General features: G+C 42.4%; 1 protein-coding gene across 1 annotated transcript; it reads right to left on the minus strand.

Moving 5' to 3' along the window:
- Positions 1–3,828: 3,828 nt before the first annotated feature.
- Positions 3,829–9,557, minus strand: GJD4 (gap junction protein delta 4; the record flags this gene model as incomplete). The annotated part of the gene is made up of 4 exons (XM_080810295.1): positions 3,829–3,979; positions 5,749–5,924; positions 6,800–7,869; positions 9,494–9,557. 4 exons carry the CDS (start codon positions 9,555–9,557, stop codon positions 3,829–3,831), a joined length of 1,461 nt encoding a protein of 486 aa, XP_080666421.1.
- Between the last annotated feature and the right edge of the window lie 16,081 nt (positions 9,558–25,638).

Consider the following 25,638-nt stretch of genomic DNA (forward strand, 5'->3'; position numbering starts at 1 on the left):
TCTGTCTCCTGTAAACAAATCCTCCACTGAGAAACTTCACTGGAAAGCTTAGTGAGGAGAGCTCAGATAGCCCATCTACCTGGAGGGATGTCACCTAAGTTCTAGACAAAGCACCAGGGGGAAATGGCATTTTCAAGGTTAGCATTTTAAATTTAACCCAGGAAATTATGGCAGCACCCCAAATACTAGTCAGAATGTGGCTGAAACTAGTTTAATAGTTAAGATTGTATGAGAACTTAAATTTTAAAACCTAAGAAGCTAAGAACACAAGCAGATTATATTTCATTGTGGGAAAAGAATAAGGGCATTATTTCAAAACTTCTGTGTTCTTGTATTTCCATTATAATTCTTTAACTTCAAGAAATGTTTGATCTAACTTGTAACCAAACACCAGTTTCATTCTATTCTATAGATCCACTGTAGGACCCTCATTTTGCCTCAAATACCACTAAATACTACTAAAGTGCCCCTGAACCCTCTTTCATTTGTTAATACTCCTAGAAACCTTACACTGTTGTGAACATTAAACTTTATGAGCAATAACACTTTCTATCTGACTACCTTCAAGAAGGCATCCTGAAGCAATAAAAGGAGGCAAAACCAGCTAGGAGAGAGAAGGGTTGGCCACTAACTGACCAGATCGTCTTAAACGAGTTACCTCCCCTTCCTGGACCTTCATCTCCTCAGGTGTAAAATGAGTCACTGATTGGAGTTACTAAGATTCCTAACAAATGGAAGATTCCATGATGCTGAAGTTGGTGCTAAGGGGAAGGGGCTTGGGAGGCCTCCTGAGGGTGGAGTGGGATGTGAAATGTGGGTTATCTAGAATTAGAAGTCACAGTCAGATAGGGCAGAGAAGCAGCAGGTGCCCAAAGGTGTGGCACCCAGAGGGAGCTGAGGGCCGCAGGAAGGTTGAAGAAAGAAAGATAACACCGGAGGTTCAGCCTTCTTCCATTCCCCAGCTGAGTAATGGAGGGGGCCCAATTCTTAACTTGATGCAAAAAGTTTTGTTATTTGGCAAAATGGTAGTTTACTTATAAAAAAATAGATATTTTATGGTAAAAATCTGGAACCATGAAATTTAATTTTTTGGTATATGTTGCCCTCACGTATTGCCCAGTTGTCTCATTGGAAGAGATTGTCAAATGCAAGGATGATCTTCCCTTATCTTTCTCTTGTGACTCATCTCATGCCTTGCACAAGTACCAGACATACAAGAGATGCTCAATAAATACACAGACATATTGAGTTATCTTCAGTATTTACATTTATCTTACTTCAAAAAAAAAAGGTAAAAACTCTTTAATCCACACTTTGATAAATATCATGTTTCTAGGTAGAAAAGTGGCACTTCTTTTTATAGATGAGGAAATGAAGACACAGAGAAAAGTAATGCTCTCAGAGCCCTTAGGTAGTGAGAGAATGGAAAACTTTCCTTGTCCCTGGCGTACAGGTCTTCACCATCCTCTTTACTTCTCCCTGAAGAAACACTGTGGGCACACAACAAAATTTGATGAGCTTGCTTTAACATGAGACTTTATTTCCTTCAAATGGTGAATCGCATACACCACTCCTATAAAATTACTGAATTTTCATTTCTGGAGGAAATGGCACTGGGTATGCCTGGCGTAAACTTTAATAATGCTTTAGGCTTTATTCAGATCAAATATCCCAGGTAAGGAAGACCAATTTATGGACATTTAAATTGCCTCTCGAATACCACTTCTGAGATCAAAAGCACTTCAACTTTCTAAAGCACAAGAAAAGGAGAAAAATAAATTCTTAAACATAAAATAACACATCATTTCATAAACCAAAGGGGAAAACCTCACACACTTTTGCAGATTCCTTATTTGACAACTTAATACCAGAAGGAATTTTTTGTAGCTGTTCAGTACACAGCTGAGGAATCTTACGGGACGAAAGAATATTTGTGTCCTGTTGGCACCCACCTCACACCTTCCTGAGTGGTCACACCATAGGGTTTGCAATATTTACCAAATTCCACCATTGTCTGTCTCGGCTGTCATCTTTTATTATGAATCTACGTCTCAAGCTAAACCTTTGCAGTTAGCAGCCTGATCACGTGAAAAGTCAGGGTGAAGGGCAATCTGACACTTGTGGGCAAAATAAAGAAATTTAATTAGAAATAAGGGACTGCATCTTAACCCAAGGGGATGACTTGTTGTCTTTTTAAATTATCTCCTTCCCATGAGGCCAGATTGTCCACAATTTCTTCATTATCCTTAATTTATCACCTCCTCTGTTATCCAAAGTAAACTCATACAATTCCCAGACCTGCTGCTTAGAGTTCCCAAATCCTGCTTTTTCTGGGCAGCTAGAAGCAAACAAACATAGAGAAGTATGGAAATAGTCAAGAGGTACCACCAGAAATAAATTAACATTTTTGCATCCATAAATATTGCATCCTAAATATGGTCCAAGAGAGGCCTGTGTTGGTAAGAAAGGCTGTGGGGAGAAGGTTGGGAACATTCCTAGGTCTGTGAACATCTTTCTCCTCATGCAAATATTATACGATCACAGATTCCTGGAGAGACCTGTTTGGTGTGCTCTGTCAAACATGGACCAGTTCACTGCCCAAGGAACACCTTCCTGTGACAGACAAGTCTGTCTCAGGGGGCTTCCACACCCACTCTCTCTCATCTGAGCTTCCCAACAAAGCCCACAACTTAAGGCTGTCCTTCTAAGTGCCCAGTTCAGCACTGAGAAAATGAAAGTTGACAGGAATTGGAGGAGTTGTTTGAACAGTGGTACTGAAACAATGACATTTTGCTAGAATTCCTTCCCACCAATTTGCTGACCTGTGACATGATAAGGTTTTTTTAGCTTCCTAGAAAGAAACAGAAGCAAGAGATTTAACGCTAGGTACAGAGGCGATACTCAGTAAATACTAGTTTATCAACGTAGCTTATTTGATGTGAAATCTGATGTCTCAGTCTATTGATAAAACAGTCAGGGGCTGTGTGAGGAACAGGAAGCACCGCTAGAGGAGGGGTGGAGGTTTGGAGGGAGAGAAACAGGACCAGTGACACACAGGTGACAGCCCGAGGAGTCTTTCAGCTTTAATATGGCCAAGGAAATGAATGGCCAATCAATGTCATGGTCAGGCAGGAACACTCTTTATAATCACTCAGTATTTTAAACATGTCATGCCTCCACCCTGCCTGTCTGGAGAGGGAGGAAACTCTTCTTAATAAATCTAGTTCTTGCATTTGACTTTTAATTTCCTGAATTCTCCATGAAACTCATTTCATCCAAGTTTGGCTTATGAGAAAATTAAGTCACTTCTTTCAGTTCTATTGTCTGCCACTCACTCTCTGAGGTTACAACACAGAGAGAAAGTTCCCTGAGGAAAAGATTTGTTCTATGATTGACAGGAGAAAGGAAAAATATATATACATACATTTCCAATGGTCGGGTGGGGGTTGGGAGGAGACATCTGTTTGGTTTCTAGGGAACATTTATCCTAGAGCACAACCGAAATGCAGCTGGCAGGATTTACAGGCTCCACAGCTGCCCCTGCCCCTGAAATGCTCCAGTTGGGGGGGGGCGCGGAAGTAGGGGGGCAGCATCTCCTTCGCAGGAGACATTCGGCAAGTCTGTGTCTGAGAAGCCTAGATGCCCCCTGTCTTCATCAGCAAAACACCACCCTCCTCCTCGTTTCTTGCCTGAAACCAAATTTACACTCAGAAAATTCGTAATAGGTTCTCACATTAGATTGCAACATCCTAGAAAAAGGGAGTCACATTTATTAATTCTGTAAATAATACTTTTCTTGAGTAAACACGAGCATAATCTCATTGATCTTCACGAGCTTGCTTTTGCGTTTGTCTCCACAGCCAGCCAGCTGCAATACGTGTGGATTCGGAGTTTGGATTCCACCAGTGGGCTCCCGTCACTGCCAGACCACCTGAGAATCACCTGGACGCTAGCTGACAAGATTTCTGAATCAAAGTTCCTGGAAAGTTAGACAATATCTAATGAGCCTTTCTTACTGAGCAAACACGAAAGAACTCCACTACAACCAGGCACACGGGCAGACATTTAAACCAACTAAGATCCCTTCTTATTTAAAATGACTTATTTAAAAGTATTTAAAATTAAAATTAAATTAATTTAAAATTCAATTTTATTTATCTATTTATTTAAATTTAATTTAAAATTAAATTAATAATTTAAATCTTATTTAAAATTAAGAGGACAGTCCAAAAGTTCAAGGGGCTTGGGTTCTAGGCCCAATTCTGTCAGTTCTATTCAGACTTGGCACCTCGTTTTTCTTCTCTCCAGCCCTAGTACATCCAAGCAACTGAACTAACGCCCTTGCTTAGCTTCCCCTCCTCGGAGACTCATCCTGTCCTGTTCTTACCATCATTTTCAACTTCTCAAAACCCGTGCTTAGGCATTTAGCAGAATGGAAGGGTCTAGTGAATAAACCCTTATTGTTAAAATGACAGCTCTACACAACACACGGCATCGGCAAATTTCTAAATGTGTGGACCCATAAGGAATCATCTAGTCTAGGTTCCTCTTCCTGCAGAGAAGGAAACTGAGACCCAGAGCTATGAAGTGACCTGCCAGGTAGTGTGGATATGGGATGAGAACCCAGATATCCTCCCCTTGGCTTCTCACCTCTCCCCTTCTCTGTTGGTACCTATTGCTCTGAATAGTATTTACAGTTTTCCATGAAAACATTTCCCTGAAGTCATTTCTCTGATAGTGGGATTTTGGACATCAGCAGACAGGCAAAAGCAGCCTTTCCCAGTGCCACCCAAATAAAATCACACTTGCTTGCAAACCCAAACTTGAGCATAGACTCCAGCAAGAGAAAGAACACAGACGTGCTCTGCCCTGTTGTCTCTGGGCACACGGCCAAGAGGCAACCTCAGCTCAGCCCTTACCACCTTGCTTTCCCAGCTGCTGTCCAGGTACCCTGCATGGACACACACCACCCCCATGTGTTGAGTGGATTTCGTCACTCAGTATGATCAAGGCTAATACTGGGGGCTTGAAAGACCTGTGAAACTTATTTTTAAATAATAATGAAGTGCTAGAGAGTTCTTATATCTCTAAAACTGTGCCCAAACTTGGGAGGTCCACCAGAATTGCATGTGGCAAGGGACAAGAACCAAATTTTCCCCTGAATGCTTTAGGAATATTAGACTCAAAAAATCACATTTATTTAAAAAAAAAATCACGTTTATTGAGCACTTGCTATGTACCTGACATTGAACTACATATTGAAGAAAGGAGTCTGAATCATGGCTTACTGCTTCCAGAGAATGGAGTCAGAGGAGAGATGTACTGCATATATTAAAAACAGGCACATTCATTCAAATAGTTTTATGCCAAAACGGATTTGGGATGATTTAGGTCTTAACCGATTGCTTTGACATCCTGTGGATTTATCAAAAAGGATGTTATTCTCCATCCTGGCAGACGTTTTATTGTCGAAGTCCTTCAGAACGCCTACAAGTGGCCATTGGGTTCATGAGTGCATCAGTTCACCTTTTTATTATTTGCTGGAGTGAACGGCAATTCCTTGTCCTTAGCCATTTTGTGTTGAGTATATCCAGATGGCTCTTCCTCCTCTCTTGATAAGGTAAGCAGGTTTATCCTGCCCCACAGTAGCTCTTTCGGCTACACTGTGTCCATCTGTGTGGCAGTTAAAGGCGACCCTAAGTCCCTCACAAAAGTCACCTCTAACTTGGGCAGCTCCTAGACCCAAACCAGAGCAACTGAGAAGCGTAGGGAAGTGCTTCTGGGAAGCTCATCTCCAGACATGAGGCAGTTTTCTGTTTCCCAAAAAACAGGAACACGGACTGCGAGGCCACAACACTAACAGCGTTTCTCATCTGCTCCACTGGAACATGAAGCCTCTCGGACAGCCTTAGCTGTACGGCTGTCTAAAGGACACAGACGAAGCCCAGACTGGAATACATGTAACAACTCTACCTCCCCTCACCAACGGCGCAAATGCCTCCTCTAGGTCAACTACAGTTCAATTAAAAATTAAAAATAAAGCAAACAAAAATGTGCTCCCTCACGTCAGTGAGGACCAGCCACTTAGCACACACACAGGAACAGCAAGCACCAGGGGAACCCAGCGGTCCCGGGCACCTTATACTCACAAGCAAAAACATCTAAGAGGACTCCTCCCAAATCCTCAATTGTTTAGGAGCCATGTTTTCCATATTTCTCATTTCTCCTATAACAATGTGAGGTATGATACTACAATTCCATCACAAATTTTAATAAAGGCGTGGGGAGAAGTTAAACTAATATCTCTTTATTGATAACATGCATATCAAATGCCTCTTTTATCCAAACAGAAAAACAAAATTAATACTTCATAATAACTCACCGGAAAACATGAAAATATTAATGAGTTCTATTAATGGAAGACAACACACTTAAATTAAGCACATACTATGGTAAAAAAAAAAAAAAAAAAAAAAAAAAAAAACAGAGCGTAGCCTCATCCATCCCCTGACACTCTCCAATTAATCATTTTAGCTTCCAGTCACATTGTCAAAAGCACAATGTGAAGTGCTTTTGTCAAGAGAAATTGTCATCTAAATCAATCTGTGTCTCGAGGAGGTTAGTCTCCCGCGATGTCCATGTGTCCCATGCCCGCTCGCCTTTCTGCCTGTGGATGTTCTCTCGGAACCTAGAGGATTAGCTTTCACACAGGCCAAAGTGAATCTGCATCTTCGTGGGCCACGTGTCCGTTTGGACAGGACAGGGCACCCCGGGGCTGCCTGGCACTCCCTCTTCAGACCCACTCAGACTTTCTGGATCTGGAGTTGGCGAGCCCGTCGGGGGGCTGTAGCTGACCGGATGGATAGCGCCGGCCCAACCGGCTCCGAGACACTAAGAGATGCTCCTCTGACCTTGTGGGACCCTCGACCCTGGGGTCCTGGGAGGCCTCCGCCTTTGCCCTACTCCCGGGCTCTTTGCAAGCCGTGGCCAGCTTCTCGCTGGCAGAGGACAGCACCTCGCTCTCATCTTCATCCGGAAGCCCCATCCGCCCCGACACAGCGGACTTCCCACTGGGGCTGTCGGCACCCTCCGCTCCAGTCCACAGGCCGGGGTGGATGGGCGCCCCCTCCTCCACCCACGCACCGTTGCCGGCCATCGGACCCGACCTAGCGCCCAGGCTCCGGGACAGCGGGTGGCCGGTGGTATGGCCCAGGGGATCCTTTGCGGGGCCCCCGCCCCTGCTCGTCCTCCCACGAACGCTGCAGAGGAGGTCAGCCACACTGAGCAGCAGGGAAAGCGCACTGACCGCCCACATGAAAAGCATCATAATGGACTTCTCCGTGGGCCGGGAGACGTAACAGTCCACCACACTGGTGCAGGGAGCGTGGGTGCAAGAGAATCTCTTGGGGACCAAGAATCCAAAGAGGAGGTAATGCGAGGCACCAAAAGCTGCCTCGGTCAGCACCCGAAGGAAGAGGTGGACGATGTAGCTGGAGGAGAAGTCCGGCACTGTCAGGCGGCAGGGCTCCCTGCAGGGCGGAGGGCGGGGCCTGTCCCCAGGGCTCTGGTCACAGGGCTCAGGGTGGATGGGACCGCCATCTGGCCTACAGAGTCCACGGGCGGCGAGCACGGCCCCTCTGTGGAGCACGTAGACACTGAAAATGGCAGAAGGGAGGAGGACAGACACGCTCTGGATCAGCCAGAACCGCAGGTGGGACACCGGAGAGAAGATGTCGTAGCAAACATTGGCGCATCCCGGCTGCAGAGTGTTACACACAAACCTCTCCTGCTCATCCTGGTAGACGGGGGAGCCTGCCAAGATGATCACCACCATCCTCAGCAGTACCATGAAGATAAGCCAGATCTTCCCTAGAAAGGAGGAAGCAGGAAGGGCACCATCACCAGCATACAAACATATTCCCTTCCAACAACAGTTTTGAATTATTTACAGGGGTGGGACTGGAGAACTGAGAAGTCAATAAGCATGTATTTTAGTCCCCGCAACAGGGGCTAGTTAGCTCATCTCCCAAGTATTTCCAGAGGCCGTGCAATGTGTCAGACACTGTGCAGAACTAGTTGTTTGTAAAATGCTTTGAGACTGACAGATTTTAAAGAAGCATTAGAGTCAAAGATGTTTGATCTGACTCCACTAGTTCAGACTTTTGGTAATGTCTCCTGGACTGAAAGTTCTAGAAAGAAAGTTGAGCTAAGCAAATTAATGATGTAAATAAGATCTTACTCTCTGCAGATAATAAGCTTTCTAAAGAATGTTAGCACATTTGTGTAACTGTGTGTAGCAAATACAAGCTACTAATTATAGTTCAGTCATCTTTATTTTGGTCCAGAAGATCTTTATTTAATTGTTGCTTTATGGTCCTTGAAATCAGATTTCCTTAACGACATTCAACTTCTCAGATTTTTCAATGATTCAGAATTTATTTTCCTCTATTACGGTTATTATGAAATAAGGATGTTCCTCTTTCTTCAATTTACCATGAATAAATTAGATTAACCTAGGAAGTCAAAATAACATCAAAGTCCTATTTTCATGTTACAGGTTAACTCTTTTGGAAGACGGCCAAGGCTCAGTTAAAATAATCTGTAAATATTTTGTGACACGATACAGAAAACATCACCTGACATCAGAAAAAACTCTATCATAAATAAAGGCAGTTAAGCTCAAAGAATAGCATTATGTGATCAAGTCATTGACTTAAATTTGTAAGACCAAGTTGATTTTGTTTAAATTCTACAAGATAATGAGTAAGAAAAATTTCAACCACATCATAGGCATATTGTAATCCTTTTCTCAAGTTTTTTTTTAATGTTTTATTGTATCATTTTGATAGACAAGATAGTAAGAGAGCACAAGCAGGGGGAGCGGCAGGCCGAAGGAGAAGCAGACTCCATTTGGCAGGGAGCCTGATGTGGAGCTCGATCCTAGGACCCCGGGACTGTGACCAGAGCTCAACCGACTGAGCCACACAGGTGCCCCTTCTCAAGTCTTTTTTCTAAGATATCCATACTTCTCTAAAAACTTGACACATCTGCCTCAAACTCAGAAATATTTATTACTTTCTTTTTAAAAAATAAACTAAAATTTGGATTTGGCTGAAACTGCACAAGAGAAATGACTAATCCTTGCAAGTTAAGCTTCAAGGAAAAAGATGCACAAGAAGGAAGTATAATCAAGGCATTGATTTCTCTTTAATTTTTACTGCACTGTTCCTTCTCCTGATCAGGTAGTCAGAGAAAAGGTACTCAAAGATACTCCTTCCACTTGCTTCAGTCTTTGGGCTCAGCACCCAAGTATCAGTGAGAAAGCCCCCAGGAGAGAACACACACATCCAAGACTTCCTTAAATGATGGCGGAACTGGGGAGCCATAAAAGAAAGCTTGAGTACACAGCTCCCTTTCTTCCAGCAACAAACAGGCCAGGCAAAGTGATGAAAACAAAAATACAAGAGCTTTGGAGCTGTTTCCTTACACTCACCCACAATGGTCATGTTGCAGTTGACGGTGATAAGAAGGAATCCCAGCAGGTCCAGACGTTCCATCTTTCCCGAGTGTTGCAGACCCAAGGCTGCTGGAGACGTCGGAAGGCTGTATTCTCCAAGAAGGTGGCAAATCTTTGCAGGAATAAATGTATCTTCTCTACAAAAGACTTAAAGGTGAGAGCTGCAGATATAAATGGAAAGCTTCGAGCTCAGGAATGGGAGGTCAGTTTTCTGTCTCCGAGCTGAGGCGGCCCTGAGCTGTTTGCCTCTGAGGCAAAGCATTCTTGACAACTGCAGTGACCAGAAGACAGCAGGAGTCATCTCTCATTGTAGGCTATTCTTACCCTCTTGAGACATTCCAGGCCTGTGGCAGTGCTCACATGTCTTTACCGGGAGAGCCAGATGCTTCAGGATATAATAGAAGTGACTACATTTAACCCAAGAAAGAAAAAGTTCTGTCAACTAGCCAAGGACTCTTCTCTACTAAAAAGATGTTTCCTCCTTGCAAATATTTCCACAACCATTTCACTTATTAAAAAAGCACTGAAATGTTCATGTTTTGACTTCTCTATGAAGCATAGACTTCCTGTATCATGGATGAAAGCATAAATCTGCATCTTAGACATGTGTCCCAACTTTAGGCTGTGCCTCCGTCATCCTCTAGCTACTTCCTGTCTAGGTGAGTGACAAGAGCTTCCCTGGGGAAGTCACCGAATCTCTCCACATATTCTCACCTTGCATGAGGGAGAATCATGCTGTTCCAGTCCGGGCTTGTGAGAGGCAGACACAAAATGATGATGTTGAGCACTCCTGGCATGGAATGAGTATATAACAACTCAAATCAGTGGAATTTCGATCCCTAACTGGTCCCCCAGACCTTCATAGATTGCATCTTCCTTTTGTATCTCTCAGCCCCATCTAGCCCAGGGCTGCTCCCATTGAATCAGCTTAATAAATGTCCATTAAATTTGTAATAAAGTATCACTGCCTGGCCCTGCTGACATCAATCACAGTTGCATCAAAATCCTCTCGTGGCTGTCACCTTTATATCTAGGAAGAACCCATCCTGCAAGGCTGGGGATCTATCATCAGGGTGGAAATTGTGAACTTTAAAAGGAATTATTTCAATTTTCCATGAAAGCTATTCTTTTATTCCCATCTTTTCTTCATTTCTGATCTATTCTTGACTTTAGTAATATCCCTAAAAAGATTCCCAGAAGAGGAGTACAACAAAGGTCCTTTCATCTTTATTCACATGACACGTTTCCATCCACAGAAAACATTTTGACCCCCTTGAAAGGCACAGTAGTTTTGCTATATTTTAGTCAAATGCTTCAACATGAACAATGAAATTTAGAGAAATTGTGGTTAAGAAAAAAAATATTGAAATAGCTATATGGTTCAAGTATAAAATAAGGGAAAATATCTTTCCTTCTTAATGGACTGTTCATGATACTGGTTTAAAATTTGAAATATCAGGAAAGCAATTTCTGAATTTTGCTGTGTGATTATAAATAGTCCATTCTGAACACGGAATAAAAGGGAATTTTGCGACCTAGAGTAAATTGCTACAGCTTTTCATGCCTCAGTTTTCTCATCAGTAAAGTAGAAAAAATGTGTCTTCTGCATACATACACAGAGTGGCTGTGATATGAAAATGAGATTTAGACATGAAAATGATTTTAAAATATAATGAATTACATGCGCATCTCAGGGTCTACTCCTCTGGGCTCCCATTCTTGGTCTGTCCCTTTGCTCCCACAGCATCTTCTGAACCAGTAATGCTGCCTGTTCTCTCTTCACCTTAATCTATTTTGCTCTTGCTTCTCTAAGTCCATACCATCTCCATTCCTTGCCTTTTTTCCTACTAAAGGATATTTTTGCTCTGCCTGGAGATTTAAATCCCAGTAGCTGCAAGAAGATGTGGACAAAAGAGAAGGAGGATGTGGCTGGAGCATCAAACATATAGCTCTCTATACAATTAGCCCAGCCCCCCATCCCAGCCTCCATGGCCTCCCAGACCTGGCACCCATGGCCTGTGTGGGTACTGGTGGACATGGATGGCGTGCTGGCCAACTTCAAGGCCAGCCTCCTGTGGGGCATCTTCTACAGCCTCCTAGGGGAGCCATAGGTGGCACTGGAAATGCAACTTGGATTCCCTCAACCAAGAGCAGTACTGAGCCCTTTGGCGGGAGCCAGCAGACAAAGTGGCAAGTGTCTGAAACCCAAGGCTTTTTCCTAGACTTGGAGCCAATCTCTGAAGCCTTGGAAACCATGCAGGAGATGAACAACATGCTGGACACTGAAGTTTTCATCTGCAACAGCCCTCTGATGAAGTATGAATTGGATGAGAAGTACCACTGGGTGGAGAATCAGCTGGGGCCTCAATCTGAGAGTGAGATGAGGGACAAAAGTGTGGTCCTGGGGGACCTGATCATTGGTAACAAAGACACCATTCAAAGCCAAGAGGAGACCCCAATCTGGGAGCACATCTTGTTCACCTGCTGCCATACCAGGATCTGGCCCTGCCCACCCACAAGGAGACAGTTGCTCTCCGGGAGTAACAGTTGGAGGCAGATCATAGACAGCAAACACGGGGACAGTGGATGGTAGCTGAAGGAAAGAAAGGAAGGTTGACAGGCAACCCCAGCAGAGCTGAATGACAGGGCAGTGTCATGGTGGTAGCCCCCAGCACTTTGGAGCAGGGAGACATAGTAACCTCCATTCTCACAAGCCAGCCACCTGGAAACTCACAAGATGGCTGGCAAAGAAACATGGTGGGAAACTCACTCAGGAACCTTTTTAATAAAACACTTCGGCTCAAAAAAAAAAAAAATATATCCCAGAATCAATAGGAAGGTTTCTATTTGTGTGGCTGTAGAATGAAGAGAAGCTTTCGGGAGCACTGTGTTCAATTCGATGGAAAAGAAATCCAGTGGGAGTCAGGGACATGAATATGACTGAACCAAATGGCTCCTGGGATTTGTCCACAAATGAACTGAGGAAAAAGCAAAGAGAACAGCAGAACCATATGCTATCCAGCCTTGGCTTACCTCCCTCCTGCTTAATGACATTGCCAATTATTTAGGCCTGAGTTTTATTATCTATAAATTAGAGATGATACTTGGTTTTTAGAGTTGTTGAGGAGTAGTTAGTTTAAATGAGGTTCTAGCACATTATTTGGCCTATAGGAGGCTCTCAATAAATAACTACAGTCATTTCTCATTATTCATGGTATTTGCATTGCATAAAGTTGCCACAAACACTGAATTAGAGATTGCTGGGGACTCCTAGGGGAAACACGGAATTGGTCTGGTCACAACGTTTTAGTCAGTTAATCAATACATAACCTTGTTTTATGGGTGCTTCTGTTAAAACATACCTTATTTAACATGTATGTTTTTTATATATATTTAATATAGTGGGCTCATTAACACTGACCTCACAGCCTATAGTGCTGTAACTCATGCCTGAATGAAACTCAACATGTGTTTTCTCTGTGAGGCACATCACAGGCTTCTTGCTCTCGGGAACCTTAGCATGTCAGCACTGTTTTGGGGGTATTTTAAACAGCACAATCACCAACAAAAAACACAAAAGTCTGAGGGGCACCTGGGTGGCTCAGTTAGTTGAGTATCTATCTGCCTTTGGGTCAGGTCATGATCTCAGGGTCCTGGGATCGAGCCCCATGTGAGGCTCCCTGCTCAGCTGGAAGCCTGCTTCTCCCTCTCCCTCTCCCTCTGTCTGCTGCTCTGCCTGCCTGTGCTCTTATATATATATATATAAAATATATTTATATATATACTTTTTATATAATATATATTAAATATACATATTATATACATAAATGTATATTATATTTTTAAAAATATATGTTTTTTCTAAAGGGCACACAAATTTGAAAAACACAGCACTAAGTAGACCTACTCCCCACCCCAAAGGCTTGTTTACAGTTCCTGAAACAAGAAGGCAGCTCATCAACATGTTCCACCTCAGCTGGGAACGCCCGGGCTGATTGAAAAAGTCTGCAGTACTCCGTGCGTGTCCACAAATACCATGACAGCCTGCAGGTAGAGATTCTGGGTTTACAAAAACAGCTAGCAGTTAGACAAATCTGCAAATACAGAGTGTCCATGAATAATGAGGATTGACTAATAATAGGGACTTACTAGAGGGAAGAGAAACGGAAGCTGATAAAGCATGGATTTAGGGAGGGCGGAGTTATGATAGTGGAGGGAGGAGTCAAGACAGACCCCACCCACTCCCAGTCCTCCTCCAGTCAGAACACTTCCACGTCTCCCTTCATTATATTTATGTTTTGGCCAAGATCCCCCTTTAATAAAGGAATGTGCCTCTAAAAAGAGATGTTAGGAATGTGGACTATGTGAAAATAAGGATGGAAGGCAGCCTAATATCAACGTTTAGAATACAAGTTTTGGAGCCTGATGAGCTAGATGAATATTCTAGTTTCTTGGCCATATGACCTTGGGAAGTTACTTTCCTCAGTTTCCTCACTGTAAAAGCACATTATCTAACCCCTACCCTGGAATGATCGAGAAGAACTGATGAGAGAATACCTGAAGCACAGAGAACAGCGTCCAGCCAATGATGTGTACTCAAACTATTCGTCCTTCGTCTTATCACCCCAAGAATGAGGTGCAAGGGAAGGTGGGGGTCTCACAGTGGCTGCTTCTCCTGACGATGGGTGCCCCAGGACCCTGAGCAGCCAGCCCAGAACCCTGGCATGGCAGGAGGAGGCTCAAACTGTCAAATGGTTACTAGGGAAATAGAATTCATGTTCTGGAAGGCTTGGAAATTATGGCATCTGTTTTGTTTTGCTGCGTGTGTGTATGTGTGTGTGTGTGCATGCGCGCATGTTTAAGGAATAGATTGTCTAATTTGGGAAATGAAGGTTTTCATCATTTCAGGATTAAGATGACTTTTTCAGGATTGAATAGAAAGCAAATGTTCAGCACCAGCACAATAGACTAATCATGCTAGTAGTCACATTTCCTGTGCATGTGTAAATCCAGTAACAATTTATTATAACCACTTACTTTTCTGGCAATATAAGCCTAGGTAATCTAGGGTGAACCAGCTCTGTGCAGACCTTCTACCACCCAAACCCACACACTCTCCCACACCAGACTTACAGCTAAAAATTAACAACCTGGGCAACAAGAGATCCCAAAGAACAGGTACAAGGTGGGAATTTTCTTCTGCTGAGGAATTTTCTTTCCCTGTGGTCTAAGAGCTGCCATTCTTAGACTGTATTTTCAACTCCAGTTCAACTCAACTTCATGGCTTTTAGAAACCAAGGTAGATCTCTTCTCTCTACAAAGCTGACATTGACAGTGTCCCATGGAATTTGTTTTTGTAGCACTTAGACTGATTCTTATAAGCAGAGAGGTATGACTTTCTGGCAAAGGAGGAAAAATATTTCAGGTCAGCTTTTATTTGTGAAGAAAGTGAAAGTCTCCATCATAAGCTTGCTTTATGTTCACAGGTCTTTATGTTAGCCCTTTGAGGGCTGAGTGCTGTGGTTTAAATATTTGTGTCCCCCCAAAATTCATATGTTGAAATCCTAACCCCCAAGATGATAGTATTAGGAGCAGACACAGCAAAAAGAATGGCCTTCTCTGAGCCAGAAGCTTTCCCTAACTAGACACCAAATTTGCCAGCACCTTGATCTTGGACTTCAGCCTCCACAACCTTGAGAAAAAAATTTCTATTGTTAAAAGCTACTTAGTCTATGGTATTATTTGTTATAGCTGCCCAAATGGACCAACACATTGTGATGTCAGCTGAAATCAAACCCCATAGATTTTCTCCCCCTCCAGGCAGGACGGAGTCATCCTGTCCTCATTAATGGTGCTATCACTGCCCTTTGAACTTAGTGATGGCTTTCAAAACATTGTTGATAGTGTGATGAACACAGGTAAGTCAATAACTATTTACTGAGCACCGACTTTGCCTCAGGCACTATCCTAGGCATTGAGGAAATGGCAGAGAATGAAACAGATAGACATTTCTGCCCTCTGACCTTGTTGAACTTACATTCAAGTGGAAAGAACTGAAAAAAAAAACCGAAATAAATATCTTTGGCAAAATGAATTATTAATTAGATGGTGATAAATGCTAAGGAGAAGAATAATGCAGAGAAGGAAGTAGAGGATGTCAAGGTTTAGAGGCGTGACAGCCTCCTTAAGAAGAGCCCATCTGAACAGAGACTGAAGCAGGTAAAGGAGGGAACACATGGCTATCCTGATCCACAAGACCTTCTGGATTGATTCCTATTCTTTCTACTCTTCATGGGCTTACACTGTAGAGCACATTTTGAGAATTCCTAAATGTCAAAAAACCCTTTATAGGGCATGCATATGGACCATATTACCTAGTGCAACCTCCCAGGAACATCATTTACCAGCTCAGTCACAGGTTGAAGCACTAAAGCCACTCTACAGAGCAGGGACCAAGCACAGAGTCAAACTGTTTCCAGTTGTCCATGCCATTTCCTCATATGGCCACCACAGGTGTCCAGCAGGGTCTGTACTCACCGCAGATAGGCCTATTCCTTTCACTGGTGGCATTGTGTGTTTGTTTTCAGGTAGAGTCAAATCAGTTAAAAATTATTCATCAAGTGCACCTGGGTGGCTCAGTGGGTTAAGCCTCTGCCTTCTGCTCAGGTCATGATCTCAGGGTCCTGGGATCAAGCCCCGAATTGGGCTCTCTGCTCAGCAGGGAGCCTGCTTCCCCCTCTCTCTCTGCCTGCCTCTCTGCCTACTGGTGATCTCTCTGTCTGTCAAATAAATAAATAAAATCTTTTAAAAAAATTATTCATCAAAGCAGTTGCTAGTAGACAAAGGAGAGAGATGGCAGACTTTGAGGTTAGTATGGCTGGATGCAGTCCTGGTCCCATGCACTTACCAGTGAGGTTGTTTTTTTATCTTCAAAAGGTAAATGATGATACCTATTTCATGGAGTTGAGGATTCATTCATTTCAAATGTATTGAGTACTCACTAAGAACTTAGCCAAGTTTTGGGAATGCGGTCAAGCAAAAGCTAATGGGCTCTTGACTGTGGCAGAAAGATAATTTAAGATACAATAAATGAGGAGTTCTCAGGAGGCTCAGTCAGTTGAGCATCTGCCTTCGGCTCAGGTCATGATCCTGGGGTCCTGGGATCAAGACCTGCATTGGGCTCCCTGCTCAGTGGGAAGGGTGCTTATCCCTCTCTCTATCCAGTTCCCCCTGCTTGTGCCCTCTCGCTCTCTCTCTGTCAAATAAATAAACTCTTTAAAAAAATAAAATTCAATAAGAGAGCACTTACAGTAAAGTGTGAGGAATAGAGCATAAGGAAAGTACGGGGTGCTGCTTTGTGGGAACATGTGAAGGAGCACCTGCTCACAGGACCATTAGAGAGGATTCTTCCCGGAAGAATCTAGTCTCTTAGCATCTGAGGGCAAGTTATGAGGCAGGCACCAAATTCCTTCCTGATTTCAAGATTTGCCTTTATTATTTTGGAAAAGGGAGTGGAAAGTTGAAAAATAAAAGTGATACTATTAGCAACCCTAAGTAAAGATCTCATCAACTTCACAGATCTGAGGAATCACTGATCAGACCCAAAGGGGCAAATCTTTGGCCCCAACAAAGAGCTAATTAGACTTAAGCTAGTTAACGCTGTGTTCAGTCTAGAAAGGAAAGAAAAAATATTACAATTGCATCATAAACAAAATGTCTCAGGACAAATTCTTCAGAAGTAGTAAGATGATATTAATCTCCCACATATTTCATTCAGTGAGAATTTTCAGAACCGCATTATATGGGAAAATCGGAGACTGTCAGTTCAGCTCCATTCTGGACATCACCTAGAGAGTTTCACCTCAAACTCACAAGTCTAACCAAACATGCTGCTCTTTTTCCTGTGTTCTCTCTCTAGGTGAATGACACCAAGATGCACCACACCCAAGGCAAAATCGCAGCATTCAACTTGCTTTAAACACTTCTTTAAACATTTCATTGCTTAATGCGCTTTAAGATCTCCCCATTGCCTCCAGGCTGGTGTTAAGCAGAGCTCACCAAGCCCTGCGAGACCAGGCCTCCCATCTCCCCAGCCCAGCATTATCCCCACCCAAAGACCTGAATTTCTTGCAGCTCCCCTGACCTGTGTGACCTCAGAGACTTGCCACAGCTGTTTCCTACATATAGGGCACCTTACCTTCCCTGTAGCTGGCTTCCAAAGACTTCCTTCTCCTCCACCCAAGACCAGGTTAGGTGTCCTCACTCGTGCTCACGTAGCATCCTCTGCTTATTCCCGTGTCGTGCAACCCTGGGCAGTATCGATTGTGTATGGCCCCTGACCAGCCTCTCTGCCTCACCACCTCAGCCCCCTCAAGATCACAACTAGACTCCAGTTCTCCTCACTGTTCCGCAATCTTCCTTTACACTCATTTCTTCTCACCTGAGCGTCAGTTCAACTTAGCAATCAAGGGTAGAAAGAATGCAATAGACAAATACGGATTTGAATCTTAGACGCATCTCTTACTCTGGGTCTTATTTCCTCCATTGTAAAACAGGGATCATAATGGCATCTACCTCTTAGGTCGTTAAGAGAATTAAACAAGATACAACATATATGCACCTGGCACAGTGGAAACATTCAATAAATAGTAGCTAGAATTAAGGTCACTTTGTTTTGTATCTCCTATGTCTTTAACCTCATTCTTTTTTCTTTTTCTTTCTTTTTTTTTTTTTTTTCTTAATAAAGGGCTGGGCTTTTTATGGTGAACCAGCTGGAGTGGTTCTTTCTTTTTGCTCAATGAACAGGGCAGTCACAGCACACCAGCAGCACTTTGAACACTTCCTGACTCAATTTTCCTTGGGATTAGACGTTTGTCATCAACAATTTTCCCCCAACTTTTCTGTGTGGAAGGAAGGGAGGAAGACACTGGGTGACTGTGATGTTATGTGAGCTCAGTGTTCGATGAATAAAGAATAAAGCAGTTCATGTCCCCCGCCTCCCACTCTGTGTTTCTCTCTGCCTGTTCTCTACCATGAAATATTAGAAGGGGGAATGAAGGAATTTGATCTATTTTAAAACTCACAACTGTTAAATGCTAACCCTCCAAATATTCACAACCTCTTTGATTTGCAACGAGTGATTAGCCTGTTTGTTACAAATGAAGGATATATTCAGAAGCCCTAGACAGTGGTGTCTCAAAGAGCAGGCGACAATTTGTCTCTGAGCCAATATCCTACCCTGCACACCAGCAATTTGAGAGACAGGGGATCTCCTCAGGCAGTCTTTTTAACTCAAGTTTTCTCTTAAGGAACAAAATGAAAAGAAGGTAGGGAGTACCCATTTCATTTGCTGCGAGGCAGTTGGTACAGCCAGGACCTCCACAGAAACTAGCCGTGCAATTACGAAGCTCCATTTCCATATGAAAGCAAAGACAAACAACAAAGCAGAAAAATTAAGTGTGAGGAAAATGGACAAGGGTTTAAAATAGAGTGACTGGGTGATAATGCAGAGTTGGATCAGGCAGCATCAACCATCGAGAATATCACTTTTATATCTAAGAGTGTGATTTAAGAGTAGGGGACAGCTCAGAGAAAAACAACAACAACAAACCGTGTCCTTCCCATGAGCCAGGACTGACCAGGCCAGTGTACACACAGTCCTTTATGTTTTTTTAAGATTTAAATTCCAATTAGTTAAAATACAGTGAAATATTAGTTTCAGGTATACAAAATACTAAGTCAGCAACCCATGCAACACCTAGTGCTCATGACAATAAGTGCCCTCCTTAATCCCCAACACCTGTTTAACACACCCTCCCCCCACCTCACCTTTGATAACCCTCAATTTGTTCTCTATAGTTAAGAGTCTGTTTCTTGGTTTGCCTCTCTTTTTTCCCCTTGGCTCATTTGTTTTGTTTCTTAAATTCCATGCATGAACGAAATCACAGGGTGTTTGTCTTTCTCTGACTTATTTCACTTAGCTTAATACTCTCTAGCTCCATCCACGTTGTTGCAAATTACGTTTCATTCTTTTTTGTGGCTGAGTGATATTCTATTACCCATTTTCTTTATCCATTCATCAGTTGATGGACATCTGGGTTCTTTCCATAATTTGGCTGTTTGTATAATGTTCTAAATCCAACGTAAAGGATACATTGGGGTGCATGTATCCTTTTGAATTAGTATTTTCGTTTCCTTCAGGTAAATAACCAGTAGTGCAACTGCTGTTTTATAGGGTAGCTCTGTTTTTAACTTTTTTTTTTTTTTTAAGATTTTATTCATTTGAGAGAGAGAGAGAGAGCATGAAAGGGGTGAGGGGCAGAGGGAGAAGCCGGCTTCTTGATGAGCAGAGGGCCTGATGTGGGACTTGATCCTGGGACTCCAGGATCATGACCTGAGCCGAAGGCTGTTGCTTAACCAACTGAGCCACCCAAGTGCCCCCTGTTTTTAACTTTTAACTTTTTGAGGAACCTCCATACTGTTCTCCGGAACTGGCTGCACCAGTTTGCATTCCCACCAACAGTGCAAGAGGGTTCCCCTTTCTCAACATCATCGCCAACGGCTGTTGTTTCTTGTGTTGTTGAGTTCAGCCATTTTGGCAGGTGTGAGGTTATATCTCATTGTAGCTTTGACTCACACATTCCTTTATTTGATGGCTCAAGTATAGGTAGAAGAACAGGAACTTGAACCCAGGGCCTGACATTAAAGCTTTCACCCAGTACCCCTGTAAGAGAAGTATGGCCTCAGCTGTAAGGGAGCTACAAGAGAAACCTGGAGGAGTTTTAAAAATTTGTTTTGTATTGTTGTTTTCTTCTCTGAAGAAGGATGGAGAGCTTATTCAGTGCTTCTAAAGAAGAGCGAGGGTTTCATTCAACAATAATAATACCACCAACTCTGTGCCAGACACTGTGTCCAGATAAGGACATAGGTGAATAAGACCCATCCCTTTGCATCAAGGAGTGTGAGGCAGACAAGTACAATTCTAACAGTAAGAACAGTAACCAGCTTTCCAGATTCCAGAAGATCTAAGACACGGTCATGTTAGAGTAATGAATGATAAGACCTATAATAGAGGTATAAGGTGAGCATTGAGGAGAGTACTAGTATTTGTAGTCTGTGTGTGTGTGTGTGTGTGTGTGTGTGTGTGTGTGCATATGTGTACACAGCCATGTTATAGATGAAGAAAATAAGTCTCCGTGATGTTTCCTGACAGCCTATGACCACACAGGTTATAGTGGCAAAGCTGGGATTCTTTCCCAACTTATTTGACTCCAAAGTCCATAGTCTTTCTGTGTTACAAAGAGATAGAAGCAACCAGGAAACCTGGGGAAAGCTTCATAGAGAAGGTCACATTTCCAGACAACACTAGATGAGGCTTATCTTTTGGGCAGCTCCTTTCTGGAACCAGCTAATATCTATAGCAGGTTTGTTGGTAAGCTACTTTGATCTTTTTTTGGAAAGAAGTGGCATAAATAAATTCAATCATTCATTAAGAGGCAACAAAGAGCTCTTCCCGTTAGCTGAGTTTGGATTTATGGATAAGCTCTTTTAGGGATAATCCATTCTAATCCCAACACTACCCCCAGGCAGTTTTCTTGGGAAATATGACTGAATTTTAAAAGATTAAATTGTGTATATAAAGTGGAGTTTTAAGAATGATTTTTCCCAAGGAGTGGCTCCTTTCTCTTCTTAAGTGGGACTGGTTTAATTAACTATAATGAGTGTGAATCACCCTGAAAACCAATCTTTTTTTCTTTTTTTCAAAAGTATTCTCCTAATGTGAGTGCACTGAGGGCTCACGACTTGCTTCTAACGGGTAGAAAGCGGGATAAAGGGCCTGCAGCAGCTCATTGCAAGACTTATTTGGACCCTAAAGTAGATCTCTGTCTTAAGCAATATTAACAAAGATCTTCTATCAGGTTCCCAATTCTGAGGGTTCTAGCTGAACCTAGAAGTAAGGGTCCAGTAGTAACTTGGGCATAGCAGGGATGACTAAGTAGTTACTACAATGTTTTTAAGACAAGGAACTAATACCTAAAGATGGAAAATAGCCAACAAGAGCTAATGATGTATTTGATTCAAAAATTGAAAGACAGAAGCTTAAGGAAAAAAATACATGAGACATATCTTTTAATCTTTTAATTGCTGTGTGTGTGTGTTCTGTATTTCAGTCTTATTGTGAGCTCCTTGAGGTCAAAGCCAAATCTGTTAAATTGTTTTTCTGTCCCCCTAATAATGCCCTGGGATAGTTTACTCAGTAAATCCATGGTGGTGAAGACAACCTTGAGTAGCCATGTAGTATTTCACTTTTCAATTTAAAACAGCAGCTATAGGGCACCTGGGTGGCTCAGTTGGTTAAGCAACTGCCTTTGGCTCAGATCATGAACCTGGAGTCCGGGGATCAAGTCCCACATCAGGCTCTCTGCTCGACAGGGAGTCTGCTTCTCCCTCTGACCCTCCCCTTTCTCATGCTCTCTCTCCCTCTCATCATCTCTTTCAGTCTCTCAAATAAATAAATAAATAAACATTTAAAACAGCAGCTATAGATGTCGTTTCTTGATTGACTAGTTTATGTAATTTGAAGTTTTGTTACTGGATGCATACCCATTAATATTTTTACATCTTATTGATGAATTGACTCTTTTATCATTATGAAATGTCCCTCTTGATCTCTAGTAACGTTCCTAGTCCTGAAGTATATTTTTCTGATGTTTATATAGTCATTTTCTTCATTATTTTTGTTCTTTTTTAAATTCTTGAGTTTATTTCATTGGTCTTATAGTCCTTGTCTGCTAATTCCATCATCTGGATCTATTATTTCTGAGTCTATTAATATTGACTGATTTTTCTCCTCATTGTGGGTCACATTTTCCTGTTTCTTTACATGTTTAGTTATTTTTACTGAATGCAGGACATTGTGTGTGTTACATTGTTGAACACTGGGTTTTATTTTCCTTCAAAAAGTGTTGAATTGATTTGATAGGCAGTTAAGTTGTTTGATTATTAGCTTGATTTTCCGGAGGCTTGTTTTAAGCTTTGTTAAGGTGGACCCCGTTTGGCCCTTTTAAGGGTATTTCATTTCTAAACTCTTTATTGACCCTTCCAGTTATTTAACAAGCTATCTTCACTTCAGCTGGCCAGAACCTAAATGTCTCCCTACTCTAGATGAGGCCTAGGAATTGTTCAGCTTAAAGCTTCCATTTCCTGACCATATGGAGTTTTGCTCCTTGCATTTGCAGCTTAGTATTCAGCCAGAGACTCAAGGGAACTTCTCTGCACATTTCTAGAGTTCTATATAGCTCCCTTTTCTCTGGTGTCTTATCCTACACTCTCTGACTGTGTCAGTCTTCCCAAACTCTAATCCCTGTCTTCTCAACCCAATGAGACCTCCATGCTCTGCTTGGGTTTTCCCTGGGTCCAGTCTAAAAACTGCCTTCAGATAAAAAAGCTTAAACAATTATAGTGTTTACTTCATTTCTCCCCCTAAAGTCAGGAATTGTAATCCTTTGCTGGCTATTTTCAATAACTGAAAACTTTTGCTTCACATATTTCATCCAGCCTTTTTAGCTATTTACAGTGGGAGTCTACTCCAATCTCATTTATTCTGTCGTGACTATGGGCAGAAACCTGCTTAATGATCTGTGTCAACCTTGACCCAAAATCCCTTTACTCTGGGGGCAGGATTTTTCTCCCATCAATCCTTAATTTATCCTTGCTATATAGAGATATGTATTTGCTGCCAGGATTCTGCAAGTAACTTGATCTGAAGTATCCTAACCAGGCCGTGAAAATGATAGGTAAACCTGGCCATCAGCACATGCGGAGCAGACTGAGTACCCGAAAGAACGAAAAATGAAAAGCAAGAGAATGGAAGAAGAGAAAGGGCAAAGGAAAGAGGTGGGGAAGAGAGAAGATCCATGAGAAGAATGGATGAGCAAAAGAACAAGAATTGTAAATCTTCAGGAATTAAGTTGTTCAGAAGAATAACAGTTCTGCCTATAGCCGGGGTGCTGTGAGCATGGAGGCACAGATGAGAAAAAGGGGACAAAATATTTCTGTTTCAGTCATTGCACTTCCTTCCTTTTGCAAGGAAGTACATATTGATGATAAGAAATCCTTATAATAAGACAATGAAAAGTGATAATGATACTGGAATATTTAAAAAATTTTTTTTTCCATTATTAAATTAAGACAATGGATTTTGGCAATGGAGTGAAGGTGGGTATTGAGTGCTGGAGATGTCAATGAACAAGTGTTCTACCTGTGCCAGATAACACAGCTAACACACTTTCGTTGCTTTCAGCTTCCACAGCAAAATGGCTTACTACGTGCAGTCTATGACATCAGTAAATAATCCATCCTGGAAGGCAACAGGTGTTGAGTTCTCACTTCTTACTTGTATTTCTAATTTATTACTTATATTCTAGACTTAGCTCTTTAGATACAAAGCCCATTCTGTTGCCATGGTTGCCAGAGTTATCGAAGCTAGGAGTATTTTTTTGTGACAAAAGACAAATGATTGGAAATAACATGTTGATGTTGTGTTGTTTTTTTGTCTCTGTGGGAAAAAAAATTCTACGATTCAACAAAAATCCTCAGCCGGACTAAACGGACTGAACAGGCTGGGAATTGCAGGGGATTTCCTAGAAGTGTTTTTGGCCATTTCTCATGGACAACCAAAATCTAAGAGTAGTTGTTTCTTGTTTCTCCTTCTTTTGCTAACTTGGAACACTGAGACAGACCAGAAACTGAAGATGCAAAAAAATGTCTCAAAGTACAGCTTTTTAAAAATGGCCATCGGGAGCAATTTAAGTGTCTGTGGATAGTATGTGCATGAGCTTCTAACATCAGCTATGTGGATGCTTCCTCTACTTGGAGCTGAGAGGAGAAAAGCCTAAAGGATGATTTCAAGCAAAAATTTATTTTGGCCATCGACATGAGAGTTTGCCGAGTTTTTCTGCCTTGTCCACCACTCTCTCTACTACAAGTGAGGGTAGATCAGAAGGAGGTGGCACTCATTGATTCTAAAGTAAGGAAGGGACAATTACCAGATGTGGGACAGGAATGCATTTCCTGATCCACACTCTCAAAACAAGTATTTAAAGAGATCAGGGGTATGCTTGTGCCTCCCTTCAAAGGTGCTCTTAATGTGCCTGTGACAAGTAGAACCCTAATTAAAAATGATATTTGTGATGTCAGGGAACCAGACTACACAGCAGCTGCAGTGTGGCTGGCCTCAGTCCTCTTAGGAGTGCTGTTTGTTGACTGCCATTCTTAAGTCTTAGCTTGATAGGGGGCCAGTTCAGATGACCTTGGCAATGGCAGCACCAGCAACTGACAATGGATGAAAGGGGACGGGTGTTATCTTCAGATGGGGAAGACAACATGACTAGTGCCATTTAAGTATTTAAAATCTCGTGAGAGAGAGCAGCACACATTCCCAGGCAGCATTGGTAGAGCAGGTAAAAGACCTCAGACATCATTGGCTCATCCGAAAAAATTCTTCAGACATAAAAGAGTAAAAATGAAGTTAAGGAAATTGTTAAGGGCTGAATTGCCTTTCCCCCAAAATTCATATGTTGAAGTCCTAACCCCCAATGCCTCAGGATGTGATTGAATTTGGAGACAGAAACTTTAAAGAGGCAATTAAGTTAATGAGGCTATTGGGATGGGCCTAATCCATCCAACTGGTGCACTTAAAAAGAGATTAGGATATACACCTGGGATGCAGGAGCACAGAGACCACAAGATGACACAGGCCGAAGGCAGCCATCCAAAGGCCAAGGAGATAGGCCTTAGAAGAAACCAACTCTACCTACACTTTGATCTTGGATTTCTAGCCTCCAGTACTGTGACGAAATTGATTTCTGTTTTGTAAGCCACGCAGCCTGCAGTACTTCGTTCTGGTAGCCTGGTAGCCCTTGCTGTAGCCTACCTTTATTCAAGGTAGCCCTTGCAAACTGATACAAAAGGTAAAGGAATTTGTCCAAATTCGCAGAAGAATTTGGAGTCAGAGCTCTTAGTCTTCCAGAACTGCAACATTTGACCACAGAGCACACACGTACCTAACAGAGGAGTCACTCAAACTTTAGGAGGGTTTTTTCTGTATGGTTCTATCAAGC

Source organism: Martes martes, assembly GCF_963455335.1.
Source record: "Martes martes genome assembly, chromosome: 8".
In the NCBI taxonomy this organism is placed as follows: domain Eukaryota; kingdom Metazoa; phylum Chordata; class Mammalia; order Carnivora; family Mustelidae; genus Martes; species Martes martes.